The sequence below is a fragment of the Varanus komodoensis genome, unplaced genomic scaffold (assembly GCF_004798865.1).
Source record: "Varanus komodoensis strain SLA01 unplaced genomic scaffold, ASM479886v1 scaffold7_1, whole genome shotgun sequence".
NCBI classification, from domain to species: domain Eukaryota; kingdom Metazoa; phylum Chordata; class Lepidosauria; order Squamata; family Varanidae; genus Varanus; species Varanus komodoensis.
The window spans coordinates 4,911,500-4,933,971 of NW_025336479.1; the positions used below are offsets into that span (position 1 = coordinate 4,911,500).

The 22,472-nt window shown below is 44.6% G+C and overlaps 1 protein-coding gene across 2 annotated transcripts in view; it reads right to left on the minus strand.

The window, feature by feature from the left end:
- SEPTIN9 (septin 9) overlaps window positions 1-19,159 on the minus strand; it is a 238,280-nt gene extending 219,121 nt beyond the window's left edge. Inside the window, exon 1 of one of the 2 annotated variants that reach the window (XM_044454011.1) lies at window positions 19,009-19,159. In XM_044454011.1, the coding sequence (XP_044309946.1) occupies window positions 19,009-19,030 (22 nt within the window). In that variant the 5' untranslated portion in view covers window positions 19,031-19,159. The remainder of the gene's footprint in view (window positions 1-19,008) is intronic. The other variant, XM_044454010.1, reaches the window with a different exon arrangement.
- Between the last annotated feature and the right edge of the window lie 3,313 nt (window positions 19,160-22,472).

The window sequence follows — 22,472 nt, forward strand, 5'->3', positions numbered from 1 at the left end:
CTGGCCCAGTTCACTCACCAGAGCCAGCTCAGAACATGAAAAACCATGGTTTGAAATGGTCTTCCAGTATGGTCTGCAGGAAAACTGTGATTAGACATAACTATAATTCTAATGTCATAGCGACACTCAAACCAGGAAATGAGGAAAGAGATCAGAGCCGGTGAGGATGGAACCCATTCACAATAGCCAAGAATGGTTTGGCCACTGCGTCTAAACTTGATAATTGCTGCAGTTTCTAATTTTGGGCTTTAATTCGAGCTATTAGGCAAGGGATATTGTATTTCTACTATTGTTGTTTTTTAAAACGTTGTGCATGAACTGATTTGAGAGCGTTCTTGCTTTACGGACTACACAGAAATATTAGAAATAAGTAGCATGCAAGTCAAGCCTGTATTTTCTGTTTAGATGATGGTTGCCAAAGGTTGGTAGAGGCAGTGATAAAGCAACTCTCCAGGAGCTCTAGGGAGAAGGTGGTAATCAGCCGGGTTATGAGCCATGGTGAGCCAGTGGGAAAGATGGCAGTGGCAACACAACGGAACCCCAGGGAGTTGGCAAGAGGCATTGGAGTCCTCGGGTGATTTTCCGGAGCAGGGCCAGCCAGGTTCTCCACCATCCCATCTCTCTAGATCTCAGTCCAAACACAAATCTTTTTCTCCACACACACCAGCATGGCCACCAGTTCAAAGAGGCCCCTCCTGTTTTCATGTCAGTAAGCTGGCATGGGCATAGATGCACCTTAGTCAGATCGACAAAGGGCTTTTAAGCAAAGGTGAGGTCATACTCTGTTGACAATCATGTGGCCTTCCAAGTATTAGTGGGATAACTGTTGAGACCACAGGCAACTCAACATTGGTGCCATGCCACCAGGTTTCAGCTTCTCAGACAAAAAGTGGAAGAGTCTAGAAATCCTGAGGAAAGTTGGCAGTCAATATGGCTTCTCCCTAACGTGATATTGTCAGTGCAATAGGGTGCCCCTCCCCCCCACCGGTGACTTTTGGGCAAATAAGAGAGACTATCAATGTGAGTTATGAACAAAAAAAAATAGCAGCTAACACCTCCTCTAGGATGACATCTTCTGGCATTTGTCAAGCACAGTCTGAGTAATTTGTTTTGCTCCCAACCTTTTTCCTATGATCCTGGCTCTCCTAACACTCTACAGATCTGCTCAGTAAACATTTAACAGTACAGAGGAGGGCAGCAACCGATGGCCCTCCAGATGTTTTGGCTTAAAACCCCCATCTTCCCTAACCAGAATCACTGATGTGAGAAATCATGGGAACTGAATACCAAAACGTACTGGAGATCCATACTGCTTGTGGGCAGTATCTGTACTGAACTGCCATATTCTGACATATCTATTTCTGATTACTGACTATAAGGCAAAGTTTCTGTTTCAAGTCACAATTCTAGATATCACAGATGACCAAGAAATGAACATCTCTGTAACAGAAAGAGTCTTCTTGCACTTAAAAGGATAATATATCAACGGCAAAGTATCAGCATAAATGGGGAAGAGCTGAGTTTCTGAATCAAACAAGCTGAAATTCTCCAGATCAGCAGGAACCCCTGCAGCAGGTACCAACACGCCACCGTGCCTACATGCTCATGGGAGGAATGGTGCCTTCCCTGAAAAAAAAGCTCCCACATCAGGAAATTAATCACAGCACAGCATTTTATCTTCCCGCTTGAACAGGAAAGACCACCCAGGGGAAGACATTCCTAGCTGCAACATTTCCCAGTGTAAAAAGTTGCTGGCAGCTTTACGCAGCTTAAAAGTTGGCAGCTTTAAATAGCTGGGATAGAGGCAGTGTCACACAGCTGGGATACCTCAGTCATCATGTTATCCCTTGTATCTACACATGTGTTTTAGTTGAAGTATACATATTTATTATGAACAGCTGCCTATATTAAACATAACTCCAGAGTAAATTCTAGAGCATACAAGGGGCAATAGACAGAAGTATGACTCCTTCAATATGCAAATGTGTTTTAAAAATGCAGTGCGTGTGCCGACCATCCATATTGCCCAGAAGTATGCGAAGAGTTCACCTTTGATTTAGGGAAGCACTGCATGTTACTTAATCCCGTCAGACTGCCCAGATAGGCACGCACTGTTGCTTGTGCATTAATTATTTTCATACTGGATACACTTGCCTTGTACCGCTGCCCTTGCTGAGACATAGCTTGAGAACCGCTAGCTCCCCTGGGCTGGAGAAGAGTTGGTAGTGCATCCCATCTGCACTGCGAAGCAGGACTTGATGGCTGCTTGGATTTAATACAGGGGCCTCCTCCCTTTAGCTTGTTCCTCGAAAGTCAGGGAAAAGCAAATGGAGTTGTGTTGAGCACAAGATGCAAAAAGTCAAAACGTGTATTAGTTGTTAGGCCAACCAAATGATCACAAAAAACCTCCAGGGGGGAGGAGGATCTATGCTTAGACATCTTTACTTGTATTGGGATGCCTGATTCACTCACTTGTCAGAAGACACACAACCCAAACCATCGTCCTTGTGCTATTTCTGCCATTATAGCCCAGATTTCTTCAGATCAGTTCTAAAACAACTTTTAATATATTGTGCTCTTTTGTGGCAGATATTTCAGTGCGTGCGCATCTTGTGCTACTGTCCTTGGAAGAGGAGGCAGGCACAGCAGATGGCATTGGTGGTGCCGAAATTAATTGCTTATGTCCTCTTAGCTGGATCTAGCTGGGTGAAGAACTCTTTTCAGAGGCAGCATGCACAATACTCCAGTTCTCAGATCAAGACAATATGTGAGAAAGCGAGCAAAATAGCGAATTGCAAAAGCAAGCACATTTGTCATTTGTTTTCCTACATGTCCGCCACCCACTAATTCTGAGCCAAGCAAGATAATTATTTGAAGTGACAGTTCCTTATGGGTTGAATTTTGCTTGGTTCATGAGGGACAATGAGTGCGGAGAAGCAATAGTGGGGACTTGTCACCTCCTCAGACTCTTAAAAACTGCACTGCTTTCTTACTACTGGTTTCTGGTTGACTTTTCATTGAAATGGCTGGTATGTACTAGAGCTTAGAGTAGGAGTGTTTAACAAAGCCATGAATGAAATTAAAAGCATTTGCAATTATGTATTCATTTGTTTGAGAAAGACTCAAAATTCAAATTAGCCCCCTTTGAGAATCTTCAACAACTTGTCTTCCTTTAATTAATTTCGACAGTCTCTGACGCTGTTTAAATTTGCTTTGACAACTTAGAATAAAAATTGAAATAGACACCCTGTAGCTTTGGCAGCAGCGCACATGAATTGCTGGGCCAAACCTGCAGCAATATCAAATACAGGAGCACAAATACCAGGCCTCAGTTGACATATTTAGCAGAATGGACCCTCCAAGCATTGTGATGGAGAATGTGAACTCTTATATACCCTCATCACACATGCAACCGATTGGGCTAGAGACACCTGCTGTGTTCTGTCTCAACTCTGTGTTTTTGAAGGGGAAGGAACCAAGAGAAATTCTGCATGCACAGGACCCAAGGCATGTACTGCCCTCAAGGCAGGATGGGGATGTGTAAGTGCAAGTGGCCCCTTCTGATTAGACGGTGGACCATCTCCTTTGGTGCCCGCAGAGCTCAGTGCTGGGGATGCAAAGGCAAATGTGCTTCTCCTGCCCTGAGTGCAAGTGGCCCCTTCTGATTAGACGGTGGACCATCTCCTTTGGTGCCCGCAGAGCTCAGTACACCTCCTCCAGCCCGAAAGAGCAAGGGAGGCATTGTTCAATGACCTTAGACTGCCCCTGAAATCCCATCCCTGTGCCTGCGCAAGGCAATATGGACCCAGTTCAAAAGAGATGAGGGACTCTGTTAGTATGTTTTGCATTGCAAGCGGCCTATAAATCTATGTAAATAAATAAACAAATAAAATAAAGCAGGATCCATAGCACTCCATCCTCTACCTTTTACCTTTAAAGCCCTATGCAGCTTTCGACCACGATAGCTCTAGAATGCCCCTCCTGACCTACATCTACCTGGACATCTTAGTTTACGTCTGTGGCTTTTCTCTGAGTGACACTTGCAAAGTAAATTCAGAGGATGGCAACAAGGTAAAGGGCTTTCTCAATGGTGCCCCCCCAATTGTCCCCACACAGGTGCCCCCCCCAATTTTCCCCATGAGCCCCACACAGGGGTCCATCTGGTGCCAACTTTGCTATCTTTTCAGTGCCCGGTTAAAAGCATCCACTTTGACTGTCTGACAGTGATTCCACCCAGTTAGGCAGGTTGCGAAGACTATAATCCAATGCGGAATAGTTATAACACCTGGAGATGTTCCACTTAAGGCAAGGCATGATAAAGGTGATAGCCAGCAATAAGGATGGCTTTAAAAGGAAATTGGACAATTCAAAGAAGATAAGGCTACCAGCACCTACTAGTATCTATGGTTCTATGTTACTTCCAGTATCCGAGGCAGTATGCTGGGGAATAAGAGTGGAAAGCTGACATTGTACTCTTGCCTTGCTTCTGAGTTTCCTGTGGGCAAATGGTGGGCCACTGTGTGTGCCCTACGCTGAACTGGGAAGGCCTTCGGTCTTTCTAGCAAGGCCCTTCTTATGTTTCGATGCTTGTAATGAGAAGGCAAGAATCTTGGTCTGAATAGCCCGTTCACCCGGTTTACTAAGGTCAGACTCAGACAGACTGGAGAGGCTGGAAGCCCCCAGGAATGTCAGGGTTACTGCCCTCTGCCCACCAGCCACATCCAAGTAAGTTGGGAAGAAGCTGGAGGACACCACCCTCTCGCAATTGTCTTGTATTTCAGGGGTGGGCAACACATGACCTGTTGGTTGGGGATATGTGAGTAATCCACTTTGGAGCTGGGAATCTACTCCGGAATTCATGCATATTGCTATGAGTCAGACTTCCTGGCAAGTGTGCCAAGCGTTCACTTGGCACTGCTCAGGAACTGAAGCCCCTGTGACTGCTGCCTAAGAGGCATCCCTCTTCCATGCACGCAATGTGTAGCCCTTGTTTGTGCTATGCATGTCCAAAGGCGCAGAAGAAGATTGCCAGTTGCTCAGCCAGGTTTCTGCGAGCATTCCTGGATTTCTTCTCACTTTCTAAGACAGGGCTGAGCATGAGAGGAAGTTCCGCAAACTGAAGTGGGGTGGATTCTGTGGAACTTCGTTGCAACACTACTGTTGGTCACATGCACCCACCACACTGCCTGCAATCAAATAAACAAACGAACAAACAAACAAATAAATAAATAGCATCCATGGTGTTCCAGGGTGTCCAAAGGGTAGTGTTTAGCTTGTGGCGAACTTTTGATGTGCTGTAGTGCTAGAGATAACTTTTAAAAAATATACCAGAGATGTTCTGGGGCAAAAATTACTATATTATGCTTCATGTGGGGGTTGCCTTTAGAGAGGCCTCAGAAACTTCAGCTGCTCCAGAATGCTGCAGTCAGAATATTGACCAAGGCCAGCTATAAAGAACATGAGACTCCCTCATTACCCCTGTGACTTGCTTGTTAAAACTGTTTCACTAGCTTCTGGTCCACTTCCAGGTACAAGCCAAAGTGCTGGTTATAACCTGTGAAACCCAACATGGCCTGAGACCAAGCTATTTGCAAGACTGCATTTTCCCATATGAAGTTGGCCAGGTGTCCCACTATGACTGGAACAGGCTCAGCATTCAGTTAAACCAAGGAACATTCCAAAAATAAGTCAACAACACACAATGGTTAAAGGCAGAGTTTCACCAGGCAAGAGAGAGGCCAGATTCACACAAAGACAACAAGCAGCCCTGCATGGTTATCATGGTTTGTGTATTTTTAACCCGACAGATAATCAAGTGATTCCTACATTGTTGTGGTTTCCATTCTTCGTGTCCTCCCATGCTGGCACATATCCCATGAGTCACCATGTCTGAAATTTAATCCCAGGGTATATTGCTCCCTACCTACATCACCTGCTTCTTCCTCATTGGTCTGCACTTAGAGCCTAGGAGGCTGGAGCAGCTCCTGCAGTTACTGCTCTTTCCAGAGGAATCTGTGGAAGTTGTATACCAAGACCATGGAAACCATGTTCAGAGAACAGGACAAGCAATGGTGGTATGGAGAAACCATAGAACAAAACTTGCCTCTTATCATGGTTCCCAAAGACCAAATTTACCATGGTGAAATACTGTGACTGGGTTCAGACAACATGACAGGCCTATAATTGTAAAAAGCCACCATGTTTTTTTGTGTTGTCTGAACCCAGCCAGAGAGTTTCCAAGGAAGGAGCCTGAAGGGCAACCATGGTCCAAACACAGAAAAGCAGTCAGAACATACAGTACAAGAAGCAGAGTCCAAGGTCAGACGCACAAGATACCAAATGCGGCAGGTTACACTGTCTCTAGCAAAGGCCAGACTGAAATCACAAGTTTATTTTGCCAGAGCTTTGTGAGCCCCACCCAGGGCACAGCCACAGCTCAGTACTTGCCATGGTCCCAAGCAGACCCTTCCTCTTAAGGGATCCTTCTTTCTACTTGGCCATTCTACTCTTAAAGGAGCCCTTCCGGTCCACCTCTTGAGGCAGCAATTCTCCTGAATATCCTTTTCGGAACTGTCCCCTCCCGCCTCTTAGGGAGCTGGAACCATGACCATCTCCTTGGTCTCCTGCCTTGGGTAGCTATTTGGCTTTGGAAGTCCGACTCCTTCTCACAGTAGGATTTCTCTAGTGAGGGGCACTGGCACCAAGTTTTAAGATTCTTGAGAGGCCCTTCTGTTGATATAACCACTATTAGGGTACTCTTGGTGGAAACATTGTCTCGGTGCTACCTTCTAGGCTTTAGTGATCCCTCCTAAAGAAGGGCAGGCTTGTTCTATCTCTGCCCTCCTTTCACTAGCAGGCAAAGAACATTTTGTCTGGGCATGCTCTTGGCATCCAAGCTGAACTGCTGCTGAATCAAGTCTTTAATCTGGTTTGCTTTTATTTGTCTTCTATTTTTATTTGCGTTTGAATGGAATGTAATTTCATTGTACTCATTTTAATTAATTAGGTTAAATTATAACACTGTCATTCCCCCCTATATTTCATGGTTGGACATTTTGAGTATATTTTAGTGGAAAGCTGGGACATAAAGTAAATGAATGAATGTTAGTTATTTATTATATTTATTCTCCCATTGTGGAACTCAAGGTGGTTACAGGCAGTTCCCAGGTGGTCTCCCTTCCAAGCTCTGGACATCCGCACACCTGCTTATGTGAACGCCTTCTGTGCCTTCAAACCACACTTTCCTCCTCTTTCTGCTTCTCTCTTTCCTTGTATCTGCTCTTATCTGCCTCTTCTCTGAGGTTCTGTCCTGCTTCTTTTCATCAAGTATGGCTTTGTTCTTCCTTCCCTATCCACATGCCACTGCTGCTCCTTTCCCCTTCCCTCCTGTCCCTCCTTTTTATCTTCCCAACCAACACTGAGTGAATATGCCTCCACCTTCCTAGCTGCTCCCAATCCCACTGGCCACCCATCTCATCAGTTCACCCTGCTGCCATGCCTGGCCACTCCAACCTGTTCCAGTCCATCATGACAGGGACACAGTAGGAGGATCTTCAACTGCTCCTTAAGTATCATCAAATTTTAGGTGTCTAGAAGACCAGGCACTGAGGAATGTCTCCAGTCCTGCTTGACAAAGACTGCAAATTGACCTATGCTGGCTAAAAATAAATATCCATCTGCTGCTGCATGTAAGCCCTGTCCTATGAAGGAATGATTTAATGGGGCAAGCACTTCGTGAGAAAGGCAGATCCTGGCTTGCAGGGTTAGGGAGAGACGACTGAGCAACCCCACTGATAAAGCACAGCAATACTTCCTTCTAACATTTTTGGGAATCATGGAATGACAAACACAAAGGTTATAAGGTTCATAAACAAGCAGACAGCATTTAAGACAGTCTGATCTTAGCAAAAGATTAAACCCAATATACTGACACATCACAGCACATGATGAGTTCCGTCAGCTGTTTTCATTAGGTCTACTTTTATTGGATTTGTTCTAAATGTTTAAACTGTTTTAAATTAATATACTGGAATTTTAGACTTATTTTATTGTACCTGTATTTTATATTTGACCTTTTGTATTGTACTTTGAGCAAATGCTGTAAACTGACAAGAAAACTTCCGTTATTGGATGAGATAGAAAATAAATAAGTAGATAAATATTTTTTCTGCCTAAACATACCTATGATTGCACCTTTGATTCCATGGAAATGAAATAATGAAAAAACAGAGCATAGAGACCATCTACTCCTGAGCCAAGGACATGGTGAAGCAACAGGAGAGATGCTTCCCTCAGTCACAAAACTTCTGGCTTAAGAGTGGTGAGTCCTACCTAGCAAAAGGCTGGAGGTCAAAAACAGATGGTGTTGAAACTAGACTAGCTGCTAGCCCCCAGAAAGGAAATGATTCATAGAAAGCTGATAAGCAATCTACGTGAACTGGTTAAATTTCACCATCTTGAAGTCTCCAGGCAAACACGACAGTGCTCTGTGGCTTTTGTTTACCCGCCTGAAAATGTGACTGTACCCTCAAGTAATCCAGAAAGGCAGTTACTTGAGACAAGGGCACAGTGTTTTCCATGACAGAAAATGGGTGCTTTGAAACTGTGTTGAAGGACTGGAGGAGCGGGAAGTGATGTGTGGAAAGACTGGAGAGGAAAACTGAACTTTAATATGATGTGGTCAATACTTGCTGTAAGCGCAAGCCATTCTAGTCCATGTGACTTTACAAAACTAGGCCACAGGAATTTATTCTAGCTTGCTAAAGGGAAAACACAAAGCTCATTCTCTGTGCAGCAGCTAGGATCTGCTTCTTGATTAAAAGGAAGCGAAAATTCTCCCTCTGTGGGCGTGCGTGGGGGGGGGGGGGGGTCCCTTTTCCATTGCAAGGGGAAAGCTGGATTATCTGAAGACAAGTAGAACCTTGTTTGCAGGGGATGGTGAACCTCCAGCAGGCTGAATCATGCATGAAAATGCAAAAATCATGCATGAGACCAAGCATACACTGCAGAACCTCTGAAGGCCCAAGAGGTTGAACTTTCCATGTTGCAGCAAAAATACACCAAGAACTGAACAGAGCTCTGCAGATTCATGTAGCTACTAGCTCAGGTGCCAGACTAATTTTAAACTTCCTTCCCAGCAATTAAAATATTTCTCTGTTCATGGTAAACTCTGGCAATGACTTCCATCCATCCATTGCCTAGAATCCAGTTCCTCTGCTGAATTATCCTATACATTTAAATTCACCACCTTCAGGATCCCCAAGCTAGGGAGGAACGACGGTTACCTTGTTTTATTGAGTGCCAGCACTGTACTAGCAGAACACTTGCCAAAAGAGCCCTACATGGGTTTCTTGTAACATGTAACTCTTCCATTGTTCTCCTATACCAGAGTGGACAATTGGGGCCCTCAAGATGCTGATCTGTAGCTTCCAATATTCCTCACTATATTGTCTATGCTGGCCAGAGATGATGGGAGTTGTAGGCCAACACATCTGTGGAGCTACAGGTTGCCCATCCCTATCTAAAAGATCCCTGATCTTTGGAAACAGCCCTCTCAAGCTAGTTGTCCTTCAGATGTTTTTGATTACAGTTTCCCGAATACCTGACTACTCTTCATACTAGATGGATTCTGGTGAGAGTAAAAAGTCCAAAAGTCTGGAAGGCATGAGGTTGGAACAGCTGTCTTATTAGAGTTTGTACATGCATATGCTTTCATACACCACCTTGAAGTGTAGACTATATTTTCATTTATCCACCACATTTATATCCTGCCTTTCTCCCATCATGGAATACAAGACTGCAGGCCTTGACCAGACTCAGACCTGCTTCGCTTCAGCAAGGTGCCAGCACCATGTACCCTCTGCCCATGTCCTGGGTTCACACAATGAGCTTCGGGAGCAAGTCTCAGATGGTACATAAGTAAATGTTTATCTCTTGCAATCAATAAAATAGAAGCTCTCAAGAGAATTGACCATCTAATTTTTACATTCTGGGTGAAATGTAGGTTTCAGTAAAAGGGTATTATTTATACAGTCTATTTGTTCTCTTGGGATGCTGATTTTTTACATCTTCAGCTGAGATTTTCCTCCCATCTTGAAAGTACTTTTAGTAATGTTTTATTAGTTGTGCAGCTGCTTTTATTCCTCATTTGCCCCCAAGGATTAAGTGAGCACTTGTCTTTTCTTGGTATATTTCTGTTTTGTTTTGCTAAAAGTACACTAAGAATTAAGTCTCCAAAACAGCCAAGTTCATGCTTCCAAAGAGGAAGCACAACTCAAGTTAACTGGTTTCCTGTGCATGGCATTATTATTAGAGTTTGGATTAAAGAAAGAATATGGCTGGGAACAATGTGCTTTTATTAGATGTAATAAAAGGCATAAATGTATAACTGCCTCCCAACTTCTGATAACTGGTTGGGGCAGGCTGCAAGCTCCTTACCAGAGTGATGAGCAAGTTGGCACTGACAGAGTGGTAACACTTTACCAAGCTGTGAATGCTGACTGTAAATTATATTACTGGCCTCATATAAAATATTCATCTTAACAGAAGGCCTCATTCATATTTTGTATCCAGTGACCCACTGTGCTGTGAGGGGCAGCTGCTGCAACTGGGAGGGGCAGCTGTTGTGATCTACTATGTTTAGAAGCAACACCAGATAGAAAACAAGAAGCTGTTAATTCTGCAATTGTAGAATTGTATAGCATTTAGCAGTTGTTGCAGATTTCAGTAGCAACAGTTGCACAATCAGTAATTGTGAAGGGATCAGTATCCACTTAAGAAAAGGAACAGAGCAAGTTCTTCAAGGGAAACCCCAGAGCTGGATTGATTCAGCATTCTTGGGCTAGATTCTTTTGATGGTGCTGCTCGTAACCCAGGCACCGGATTGTTAATCAGAAGTATGGGGAAAGATAGCTCAAGGAGCGATTACAGCTGGTGTCAGAATTCCTGTTTTGAAGGGTGCATTTATCCTACTGGCATCTTATCTGCCATTTGGGTGTTGGTAGAAGGGCTGGCATAGTCCCCATGTTGTTTATGAGCATCATCAAGCCAAATATAGATAGAGTTAGAGCTTTGATCCATCTGTCTGAGGGCTTCATTTGACTGCCAGCAGCTCTCCAACAACTTAGGTGGAAAATGAATTTTTCAGTCTTGCTACATGAAATCCTTGAATCAGCAATACCCGAGAGGGATGCTCTGCACCAGCCTTCTCCAACCCAATGCCCTTCAGATAGTTTGGACTTGAGTTTCCATCAGGCCCAGCTAGAATGACTGATGGTCAGAAATGCTGGAAGTTACCATTCAAAACATCCTGCAGGTACCAGGATGAGGAAAGCTGCCATACATGAAAGGTGCTATACATACCAATGAGCCTCTGGCCTCAGGCTTGAGTTTGTGGAGCGCTCCATGAGGAAACAGGCTTAATGAATAAGTCTTGAGTAACTCAGTGCTGCGCTGAATGGATCCTAACCCTTTCGTTTTGACAAAGAGGTTCAAATCCACAGTTGTAGGGATAAAGATAGGACAGTTATATAGATAAAGATGGGAATTTTACTGAAATTTTCCAAACTTCATTCATTTCTTGCTCCTCTTTTTGATTACAACCTGATTTGCAGTTCACTCGGAGGAATAAAATGCATCTTTTGAATGGGAAAACTTCATATTTTGTGCACATTTTGAACAAGTGTGCACTTCTCCTCTTGAACGTGTATTTTAAAAAAAATGTATTTCAAAGAACCTATTTCAAACATTTGCATTTTTTAACATGATCACAAGTTTGGGAATGAGTGTACTTTTTTTTTTTTGAGTTTGTGTTTGGGATTGCAAACAGGACATGTTTAGTTTATTTGCAAACTGAAATGAAATTCACGTATATTCCTAGGTTAGACTAAAAATGGAGCCCAGCAAGACTAATTCTAAAGTGCTATGTTGAGGATAAAAAGCAAAAGCCACAAGCATAATTATTGATTAGCTAGTATAGCTGCTGGAAAAGGATTTGGAAGCTTATATTGAGCATATGTCAAACAATAGATTTAGCCTTTTCAAGAATTTGAATTACAGAAGACTATTCATGAGAAATAAAAAGGAAGATCCTTATTCTCTTTACTCCATGCTTGTTGCATTACAGTCTGTATAATTATAGATGCAAAGTATAATAACTTCAGGCAAACAGTGGTCTCGCTACAAAACCATTATCATTTGGGAGCATGTAATGTTTGACAGACTTTTGTAAGGACCCCCCCCCCACTGTAGGCACACGCATACACACACGCACACACACACACACAGGAAGAGAGCATTAAGAGGGTTCCAAATTGGAATTTTTAAGAGATTGGGACCATGGTCCAATATTTCTGGTACCCCACTGAACCCCTATCTTATTTGGCACTGTCTGTGTCTAAGACCTTTACATAAATTAGTTCCAATAAGTATCTATTTCTCTACATTTCCTCCTGTAGAGAAACCAAAAGTTTATTAATGTATCTGGAAGAGTTGGAAGAATTATCTGGGGGGGGGGCGGGAGCTGTGATTTAAGTGCTGACTACTGAAAAGTCATTCTGCCTGCTCTCTGCAGTATGACCCACCCTTCAGAGAATCAGAAGTGTGGGTCAGAGAATCAGAAGTGTGATTACTACTCCAAGGAAGTAGTAAATAAAGCTTTTATCCTGCAATTGCCCAGCCTTATTCATGGAATTTGACGGGGCGTGTTTGTGGGGGTGTCTAGTCACATGTTTTCCCAATACTTCCATCCTCCTCCTTACCACAGAAAATCCATTATGGAGAAAAAGTTTAAATTACCACACAATGCTTTCTGATTAGTAATGCTAACAGTCATCCATCTGGAAGCATCCCAGGAATGAAAAGAAATACAGCTAATCCATATCAAAACTGTGGTAGCTCCTCTTTCCATTTACAGTGAAAAAGGCATTGTTACTGGTATGTGCCCAACCAGTTTTGGTTGCTTGGCTAATACGTAATGACCCAGCTTTCAGTACATGGATTACCTGTGACTGTTCTGAGGATTTTCTTGGTTTTCCGGAAGTAGTTATCTATAGCATAATTAAACTGGAAAGCAGTAGTTTTAGTTCAGGATGGGCCCATGTGGCCCTCCAGATGTTTTGACCTACAGGTCCCATCAGCTATAGCTGGGAAAGCCAATTATCAGGGATTATGGGAGCTGTAGGCCAACACATCCAAGGTGCCACAACTGGCTGACCTCTGGTGCAGCCATTTTAAAGAGTGCCAGTGAATCAATATCCTTGTAAGAAAAAAAGCCTACGTTACATTAGGGCAGGAGTGTCCATTCTGTGTGTCAGAGGCCAGACTTCCCTGATTTAGCTCCATCAGCTTCCATGCCAGGATTGGAGGTTTCAAGATACCTATTGGATTGGATTTATGTACAGGCTTTAAAACTGAAGAAATGCTGCCAGTTTTTTGCTACCTCATGGAGGCAAAGTAAATAACTCTATACAACCATTGTCAGCTGTCAGGTCTTGGTTGCTGGCTTTCCATAATATATATACAAGATACATTAACCCAAAAGCCACTGTGACACCATGTTTAGAATGTTGGACTAGAACTGGTGGGACAGTCACCATCTCCCAGCCTAGCCTCTCTCACCTGGTTGTTGTGGTGATCAACACATGAGGAGGACAAGAACTACAATACACCTCTCTGAGCTTCTTGGAGGAATGAAATATGAATGAAATAAAATAGTTTATCTCCTCCCCTGCCTCTGCCCATATTTAGCAGCAGTTCCAATATGCCAAGTTATCCCATATAGGTTAATAGAAACAAGCTTTAGCTAGTTATTTTGTCACACGTGCTGCGGATTGCTAGCAAACCAAGACCCGAGAAGTCCTATTGAAAAAGTGGCAACTGCATCTTGACCAGCCACCTTTGCAATAAAATAGTAATATAATTATTCCCAATCCAGAGATCTAGCACTAGGGTGGCCAGTTGTCCTACAAAGAAAGCAGTTCTTTATTTGAAGGGCACTCACATCCAAGCCCAGTTTAAAGATAAAGAACACAAGAAGGGAAAGCGGAGACCACAAAGTTGCCCATGAACAGTTAGACCCTGCATGGCAGGCTAACCTGGCACATGGATCACTAACTTTCCTACTACAATAATATGTATTTTTTTTCTATTTTAATTGCAAAATCATATCTGTGCACCAATACATAAGAAGTAGCATATGCAAACTTTATGTACTGCAACGTCCTCTCTTTTTTTGGCAAGGTTTCAGTGGCCACCCTCACAGCAAGGATACCTGTCTTAAAAGGAAGCGTGCCAGGAACAGTGCTTTGCACGGGGACAAATAGTTCTTATGCTTACATATTTCCCACAAAGTTAGCTGGTCGAAGAAGAATTACATGTTGTCCTCCAGTATAATTCAGAAAGAAAGCACACCTCAGCTTTTCAGAAGTTTGGGAAACATTGCGCTAGAATGTCAACAGCGCCCCCACTCCAGCCCCACACAATTAGGCCTTTCTGTGGGGAGTGTCTGTAGAGTCTGGCTCTGGGAACAATTCTGAGATCACAGTGCTCTGTTTGCCAAAGTGTGCGATAAATCTTGGATGCATTGCTTGCTCTCTTCTGTTCACCAGCAAGCCTTTGAGCACCCAAAGACACTCCGGAAACAAAGGCTGCCTGCATTCCCCCCTTTGTGTCAGCCTGATAAATGATGAGTACTGATGAAAGTTGCTAACCAATGGAATGCAAGTCCCCAAGTGCTAAGTGGCTGGGAGAAAAGGAAGTGGGCCACAGATTCAATGGCTACTGGTGCCATCCTCATTAAAAAGAGGGATGAATTTGCCCCAGCACCCACCCGACTCTTCACACAACGTTGCTTGATGCTGATGCGTGGGAAGCATCACAGCTTGCTTACAGTTTGGAGCAGCTAATGTGGATGGCTTGGATCCTAGAAGAGAATGCTATCATTTTGCTGACCTTTGTGGAATTCTGTAGGTACCTTGATAAAAGGAGCAAAGAGATCCATAGTCCCTATATGCAGTCAAAACTTCCCTTTAGGCTTTAATCCAATTTGCTGAATAGAGGAATGGTGGAAATAACCTAGTTTGGAAGCATAATGAAATGGTGTGCCTTAAGCACACAAGGAGGGGAAGTGTGCTAGGCCCTCCCTGACTAGCTGTGTTTCCCACACATACGGTGAGACTCTCTGAAGCAGATGGCCTCCTCTGTCTGAAGGTCTCCATGCTGAGTTTGCAGGCTTCCAAGCAGGGGGAGGGACCTTCACACATTAAGACGAACCCTCCCTCCAGGTAGAGGGCAATGTGAATGCCTGGCGAGGGGCGACCTAGAAATCAGTCTGTCCTCTAAGTCTTCAGAAAGCATGTTGTATGCAACTGTATGCCAGTGTAGCCCAAGCTATGCTCTTCACTGTCATGGGAAACAGCTTCAGGAAGTACCTGGGAAGTGAAAATGGTCCTCACGTGGAGTGAGAAGAAAAATAACTCCTCACCCATGTTTCCAGCCTAGAAAACACCCATGGTAAGATCAGCTTCTGGCAGCAGTCAAAATATGCTGCCGAGGACAAACCACCATTTAGTTGCACATATTTGCATGTAATTATGTATCCTTAGGCTAAGGTCCAGCAACAGCATCTGGCATCCAGCACTGTCAGGCAGCTGCTGGACTCCAGCAGCATCTCGCATTGACAGCTGCCCTATTCCCTTGTACCAACAAGCTAGATAGCAGAAAGCCCTCCAACGTTGTGGGATGTTTAAAATGGCAGCTCATGGATTTTGCCTTGGTGGCTCAGTAAACCAACAGGACCCATAAACCTAGGAGGGGGCCATCAGATGGCTCACTGCCAAGGACTCCCCCATACATAGAACAAGTCCGGGTTTGGGCCCCATGAACACATTCTCCTTCATATACATCAATGGCAGGGTAAGCAGCCCCAGGAAATAGCCCCATGACAACTACAGAGATCCCCGTTATTCTTCCTGGCGAAGGGGCAGGATTGTTAGGGGCAGTGACAGAGTTGGAAACAGCTACACCAAAGCGCGTAGCACCACATCAGGCATAATGTAGTGCGGAGACAAGGGGGGAAGGCAGCAACTTCCCACCCAACACCCAACCATTTCTGCAGAAAGCTTCTAGACAATGGAAGAACATGGTGTTGAAAGCAGGCGTGTCACAGACCCCGGATTCATCTCTCACAGCTTCTGACGTAGTCATTGTGCTGTGGGAACAAGACACACTATACTAAATGCCCCAAAGACAGGGTAAAAATATATACTAAAAATTACACTTGTGTTTCTTTTTGACCTCATTAAAAAAATCTGGGACGGGGAAGCCTGCACATTTGAAACCAGTATAGAAATGTTATAATAATAATAATAATAATAATAATAATAATAATAATAATAATAATAATAATAGTAAACCCGTATAGCTACAGAGACCTACACATGACGCTGGCAGATGGAGGGAGACCATTTAAACTTTGCCCACAAGTGTGCTTATTGTCCCTGGGTCCAAAAGGCGCCACTGCCACCAGCAGCACACAACCCTCCATGTGAAGAAAGGTCCCTGATGCATCTTTGCAGGGAGGTGTTCTAGGCAAGCCCCAGAGTGGAACCACATCACATGGCTGCCCAGCGCCTGGGTGCCCAAGGCTGCAGCAGGGGTGCCCCCACAGCCCCATCCACCCCCAGGCTTTGGCCCTGTGAGCTTTGGTCCCTCCAATAATTCCTCTGCAAGTAACCAAGGAGATCAGGTTGTCCTTGCTCATGGCCGGACCTGGATCTAGGAAGGTGCAAGGGCAGACGGTTGCCCTGCCCCCCACCCCCAGCTGGCTATTTATCCATCTTTTTGCAGTCGCTGTGTGTGTAAATTGCCTGCTGAGGGAGAAACTGCCCCTGTTCTCGCCTGGATGTGGGGGCCTGCTCTGGACGTGCAATGTCTGTCTCTCTCTTGGCAGTAAGGGTCAGCTCCAGTGCGTCATCTCTGTGGTAGAAACATATGCAAAACCTAGGAAAGTTGTAGGGCAGGGTGAAGAATTACTAAAAGTGTAAATAACCATTCTGCCATTGAAATGAAACCGACTCTAACAAAGTATTATAACACGGAAGCAGAATATTCTATCTGATTCCTGAAAGGTAAGGCTCTGTCCAACCCAGATGCTCATAACCCTCCAAACCTGGAGGGCTGCATACAGAGGCATGTTCTGGAGGGCAGGAGACGCATGGGGGAGGGGAGTGTTGTCTCCATCTTCCTCGTGTCAAGCAAATAAGCTGCAGGGCCAATTTTGCTTTGGAAGAGGAGGGAAGGGGGCTTAGGCACCTCCATGGCACAGGGTGACTGGGTGCCAGTCTCATCCCTCCCTCCCCTCCCAGCCCTGCCCCCTACAGGGTGCGCTAAAGCCCTTCCCCACCTTCATTCTTGTGATCTCAGAGATGCAGCCAGCACACTTCTTTCCACGCTGCCTGGAAGAGGGTGGGATGCACCGAGAATGGAGACCCAGCTATGAGGAACAGTTTGAAGCGATTTTCTGAAAAATCTGATGCACGTCTAGGCTTTGTCTTGCCAATGTAGGACTGCACTGCTAGAAACTGTATGAGTCCCAAAATAATCCGATAATGATTCCAAAATGATCTGTGATAAGGAACATCATCAACACCATCAGTATCACCTTTTCTGCCTCTTGCAAGGACTCCTTGGTGAAGTACAAAGCCCTTTTCATTTCCATTTTTTTCCACACAACAACCCTGTGAGGAAGGCTAGGCTGAGAGTCCGCCTAAAGTCACCCAGTCTGCTTCATGGGTACGCATGGAAAAGCTGGGTGTCCCAAATCCCAGTCCAACACTCTAACCACTCCACCACACTGGTTGTCATTCACAATCCAGATTTCACCAAAGGCAGTTTGAGTTCAGTAATACAGGCAGCACCAGCAGCATAAATCAGTAACGTACAGTCTGTGCAGGGAATTTGCACACCTTCTGCCGGCAGTGCTGATGTGTACAGATGGTGTGGCATGTGAGGATATTGCAAGAGTGGTGCCAACAGAGGACTGTTGCACCCATGCCTTCCAGATCCTGGTCAAAGAACTCACCGTTCCTCCCACATCAGCATGTTAAACTGGGACAACAGTTCAAATTATGGTTGCAGAGTCAAACAGAAGTATCATTTTTTCTGTGTGGGGGGGAGCAAAGGGCTATTTCAGATCAAATGTAATTTCCAAATCTTTCAGTGTGTTCAGATCTACATTATGCCCATCGATTCCTTGAGATGCATGTGGAACGCAAGTAACACACTTCACTGCATTGAGTGAGATCTCTAGCTCCGACAACTCACTCACTCTCCAGACTGGATCTCCAGGAGTCTGCATTAAGAAGTTCTTAGCCCAAGAGGTGTACAGGTCAACTTAAATACAAGTCGGTGGCTTCTGAGGGCAGCTTAGGGTTGCCTCTCACAGGCTTGCAGCTTGCACGTACTCGTGGTGGAAATGTGCCTGTGCACTACTTCACAATGTCACACGGTAGCAGCGAGCAGAGGATGCAGCTCTGTGTGCCTGCTTGTCCTCTAGCACATGAAGCAGACCCTAAACACTGCAAGAAGCCATAGAGGGGTTTCCAGAGTTCAGCAGATGAAAATGAAAGGTCTGCCTCCCGCATGCTCCTTGCTTCCTGTCCCACATTTACATTGGACCCTAAACTCTTCTAAACGCTCCTAGTTTTTTTAAAATGCAATACAAATGCAAATTCTTTCCATCCAAACTATAACCTAAAATTAAAGGGTGTGTGTGTGTGTGTGTGTGTGTGTGTGTGTGTGTGGGGTGCATTGTGGTCTGAGAATCTAGAGTTTTTAGACCTCATAGGCTTGTTTCCCTCAGCTTTCTTCTCAATCTTCTTCCTCTACAGCAAACCACTTGAACTTTCCAGAACCGCCAAACAGCCAAACACACTGCAGGCTTTCTCCTTCTGCCGACTGAGCCCAGCTGAGGTCTTCCATGGCCCTGCAGAAGCGTTTTGCCCTACTCACCTGTGTACGACGTCTTCCTCATGCTGCTCTCTTTATCCCAGCTGTTAACATAGGAAGAAAGGAAAGTTCTGCCAAGCTACTCCTGCAAATAATCCCCAGAGTGATGAGTGCCTGCTCTAATAATCCTTTTGTTCCAGCAGGGAGGGAAAGTGTCCTCGTCCTCCACGTTACATGCACATACAGAGGCAGAGCTGCTGCCAAGGAGGAAGTCCACAGCACTCCCATTAATTAGAACACACCTTTTCTAATCTGAGTGCAGTCATGGGTTGTTCCAACTAGGCTAAAGCTGAGGGAGGCAGCTCAAACGAAGGCGCGCTCAGCTGCAGCGGTACATTAACCTTTCCCCTCTGTGAGCAAATTCAGCCTGGCACAGGTCCCTGCTCACTCCCAGGCCTCATGGATTCCCTGCAGGTTCAACCTGAGTGCGCTGAGGGAGGTCTTTCGACTTCCCACCCACGGGCTCCTGCACACCCACTGGCATTTTGCCTTGCTCCCTTTGCCTCTGTACAGCTCAGGCCAGAGGCGGGCAAGTAGGCGCTAGTTCAAAGTACATCTCGTGGCCTGTCAGGCTGCGTATGGTAAACACGGCTCTCGTCTTAGCTCCTGGAAAAGCACACAGAAAGCAGAGGCTTGCTCAAGGCTGTGGGTTGCGTAAAGGCCTCAGAAGTGACATGTAGATATGCAGCTGTTCATTTCGAGGAAGCGGACGCTCGGATACCAGCTCCCCGCATTTCAGGCAAATGCCTTTTGTTTCCACATGATGCTGCTGAGCCTAATATTTTATTTAAAAGAAGCTGGGGCTTTGCTATTTCCTGGGTGTCTTGCAACATGGGATTTTTGGTCTGATCCAGCATGGCCTTTCTTCAGTCTTTATCTCTTAGCAAAAATGGCCTTAGAAATTGTGGTTGTGAGCCACCCAGAGGTGCTGTGGCACAACTGGGCAGCATACAAATGTTTTAAATAAAATGATTAATTAAAAATAATAGCAATGATAGGAAAGGCAGAAAATGAAATGGAAAGGGTCAGAATCATTCTAGATCCTTGTTTGTTTGTAAGAAACTGAAGGGTGACTGGGCTTTGTGACATAGTAGATTCGCAGCTAGTTGTTTGTTCAAATTTTAGTCTTTAATCAGCCTACTAGAAAGAGAGATTTGTTTATTCACACATGTATTTGTCTTGGCAACCAGAATTCTATGGCAAAGCCAGGATTCTAAACAAAACACTGCTTCATTTTATTTTGCCTTCTTTTAAAAGTACATTTTAAATGTTGTGTGCGGCAGGACACCAGAACACCACACTCTTTCAATTTGGACAGTTATTACTTATTACTGTTAGGTAGCTGCATATGCTTGAATTCCTGCATATGGTGACCATGTTCCCCAGCCAGTGGTGCCTGCCTCTTATGAGGGTCACACAACACTGGAATGAGTAATTTCATAGCCCATTTTATAGTGTATATAATTACAAGAATTACATTCTCATAGACAGGGGAAAGAAATGATGGCTTCATTTTATATTTGGCAATGGAAATATATATATCACTTCCCTTATCCATCATAAAATGCATTGCAAAGGGGGTGATTTGGGATGGGGTGGGCAGAGGCAGGTCCCAAAAGTTTCAGACTTGGGCTCCCAGAAATTTATTTCAGTCCAGTTTTGATCGGCAGTGTCCAGATCAAGCATGGACTTGTATGATATCTGTGGCTGAGGTCTGTATATTTCAAAGCTTGCAATGTGATTTGCAGGTCACTCAAAATTGCATTTGACAGCATGCATACATTGGAAGCTGCATGAAAAAGCATACTTTTGGAAAATGTGCATAGGCATACTTGAGTCAGTGAAAGAATGCATGTTTTTCAAAGATGCATACACTTCTGAAAACAAACCTCCAAATAAACACAGATTTTGATCAAACAGGGTGGGCGGGGGACGAGAGTAGAACATGCTTCAACGTGGAATTCAGAGAACTTTGCCTAACTCAGATTTTGCTGATTCACATGTCCCCGCACCAGGCATCCCCTGCCAGCATGGCTGTGGTCAGCAGTGCTTGGAACTGAAGTCATGAACATCTGGAGAGCAAATCTGTGCTCATCCCTGATTGAAAAGGAGCATTTGCCTCATACCCATATGCAAGAAATGAGAGGGAAACCTAATACAGACCTAAGACCAGATTTAATTAACAGGAATTGTGTACGGAGCAATCAACAGCAGCCATGTTTTGCAGCCTGCAAAATGTTTGAGCAGCTCTTCTCCCACCCTGGTTTCTGTGGTCTTAGGCAGGCAGCAAAACAGGAAGTTGATCGGAACTCCTGGTGGGCCGTTGGAAGTTTGATGGGCGTATTCAGGGTCTGCAGCCTGCTCTAAAGGCTGTTCTCCGCTGTTGTTGAGAAAAGGATGGGGCATGAAGAGGAGGCCCTTGCAAAGATGGATCATTCCTAAAGGAAGCCACAGCCTCGAATGTATGAGCTGAGCAGGGCTGCCAAGAACAGGACACTCTGGAAGGCACTCATTCATTCCGAGATGAGCAGATTGTACAGAATGACAACAAAGATGCAAAGGATTGCAGGCCACCTGCATCTATTTCAGTCACTACGTGGAAGCAGTCAGTTTGGCTGAGGCAGCCTGCCGCCCCACAGTAACTGTGCTCATCTTGTTAGCCCACAGAGCACACTGTGGAAATTGAACGGTTAGCGGGAGCAGTTTAATCCACACTTGACAAGAGGGTCCTCCATGTGATGCCTGCAGGTATCCATTTTCCTAATATACAGCATTGAAAAGTATGCAACAGTCTAGCAATTATACATGGACTTCAACAAAAAGAGACCAAATATCCAAAGAAGTATCTATCTGAAGTTGGCATCTACATGCCATCCATTTGTATATCAAAAGCACTGTCAGATCTTTAGTTGCATTATAGGAGGTCACTTTTGTACGTAGCAACTGTTTTTCAGCTGTCGAAAGGATGCTGAGAGCCCATTTCCCCAAGCATTTGCTAATTTCCGTGAAGCAGGTAAATTTAAAAGAATGTGAACATCAGTGACTATTCAGGAGAGTTTCAGTATAAAATATATCTGTGTAAGAACCTCCTCCTCAAAATAAGCACCTGGATATTGCCAAAGCAGAGATTTAAAGAAGGATGAGCTGCATTGCACCACCAGCAGTTAGCTGAATGAGAGCTAACTGCTGGAAAAAGATGCATTGCACCTTTGGAAAAAGATGTTGCCTTTTTGCAACAGTCATGAAACAAATGCTTCTGCGAAGACAGAACCTGAGATCCATCGACACAACAGGCAGATGCCAAAGCAGTGATCTCCTGACTAGGCATTCTGTTGTAGTGCCCACAGCAGTTTCTCTGCTCACAATTCCCAAATGTCCCCATGGGTCAGAGAGAGCTGATGCAAAAGAGCATAGGCACCACTAACACCAGCAGTTAACACTGGCAGCAAGTTCAGGGAGCTGCCCAA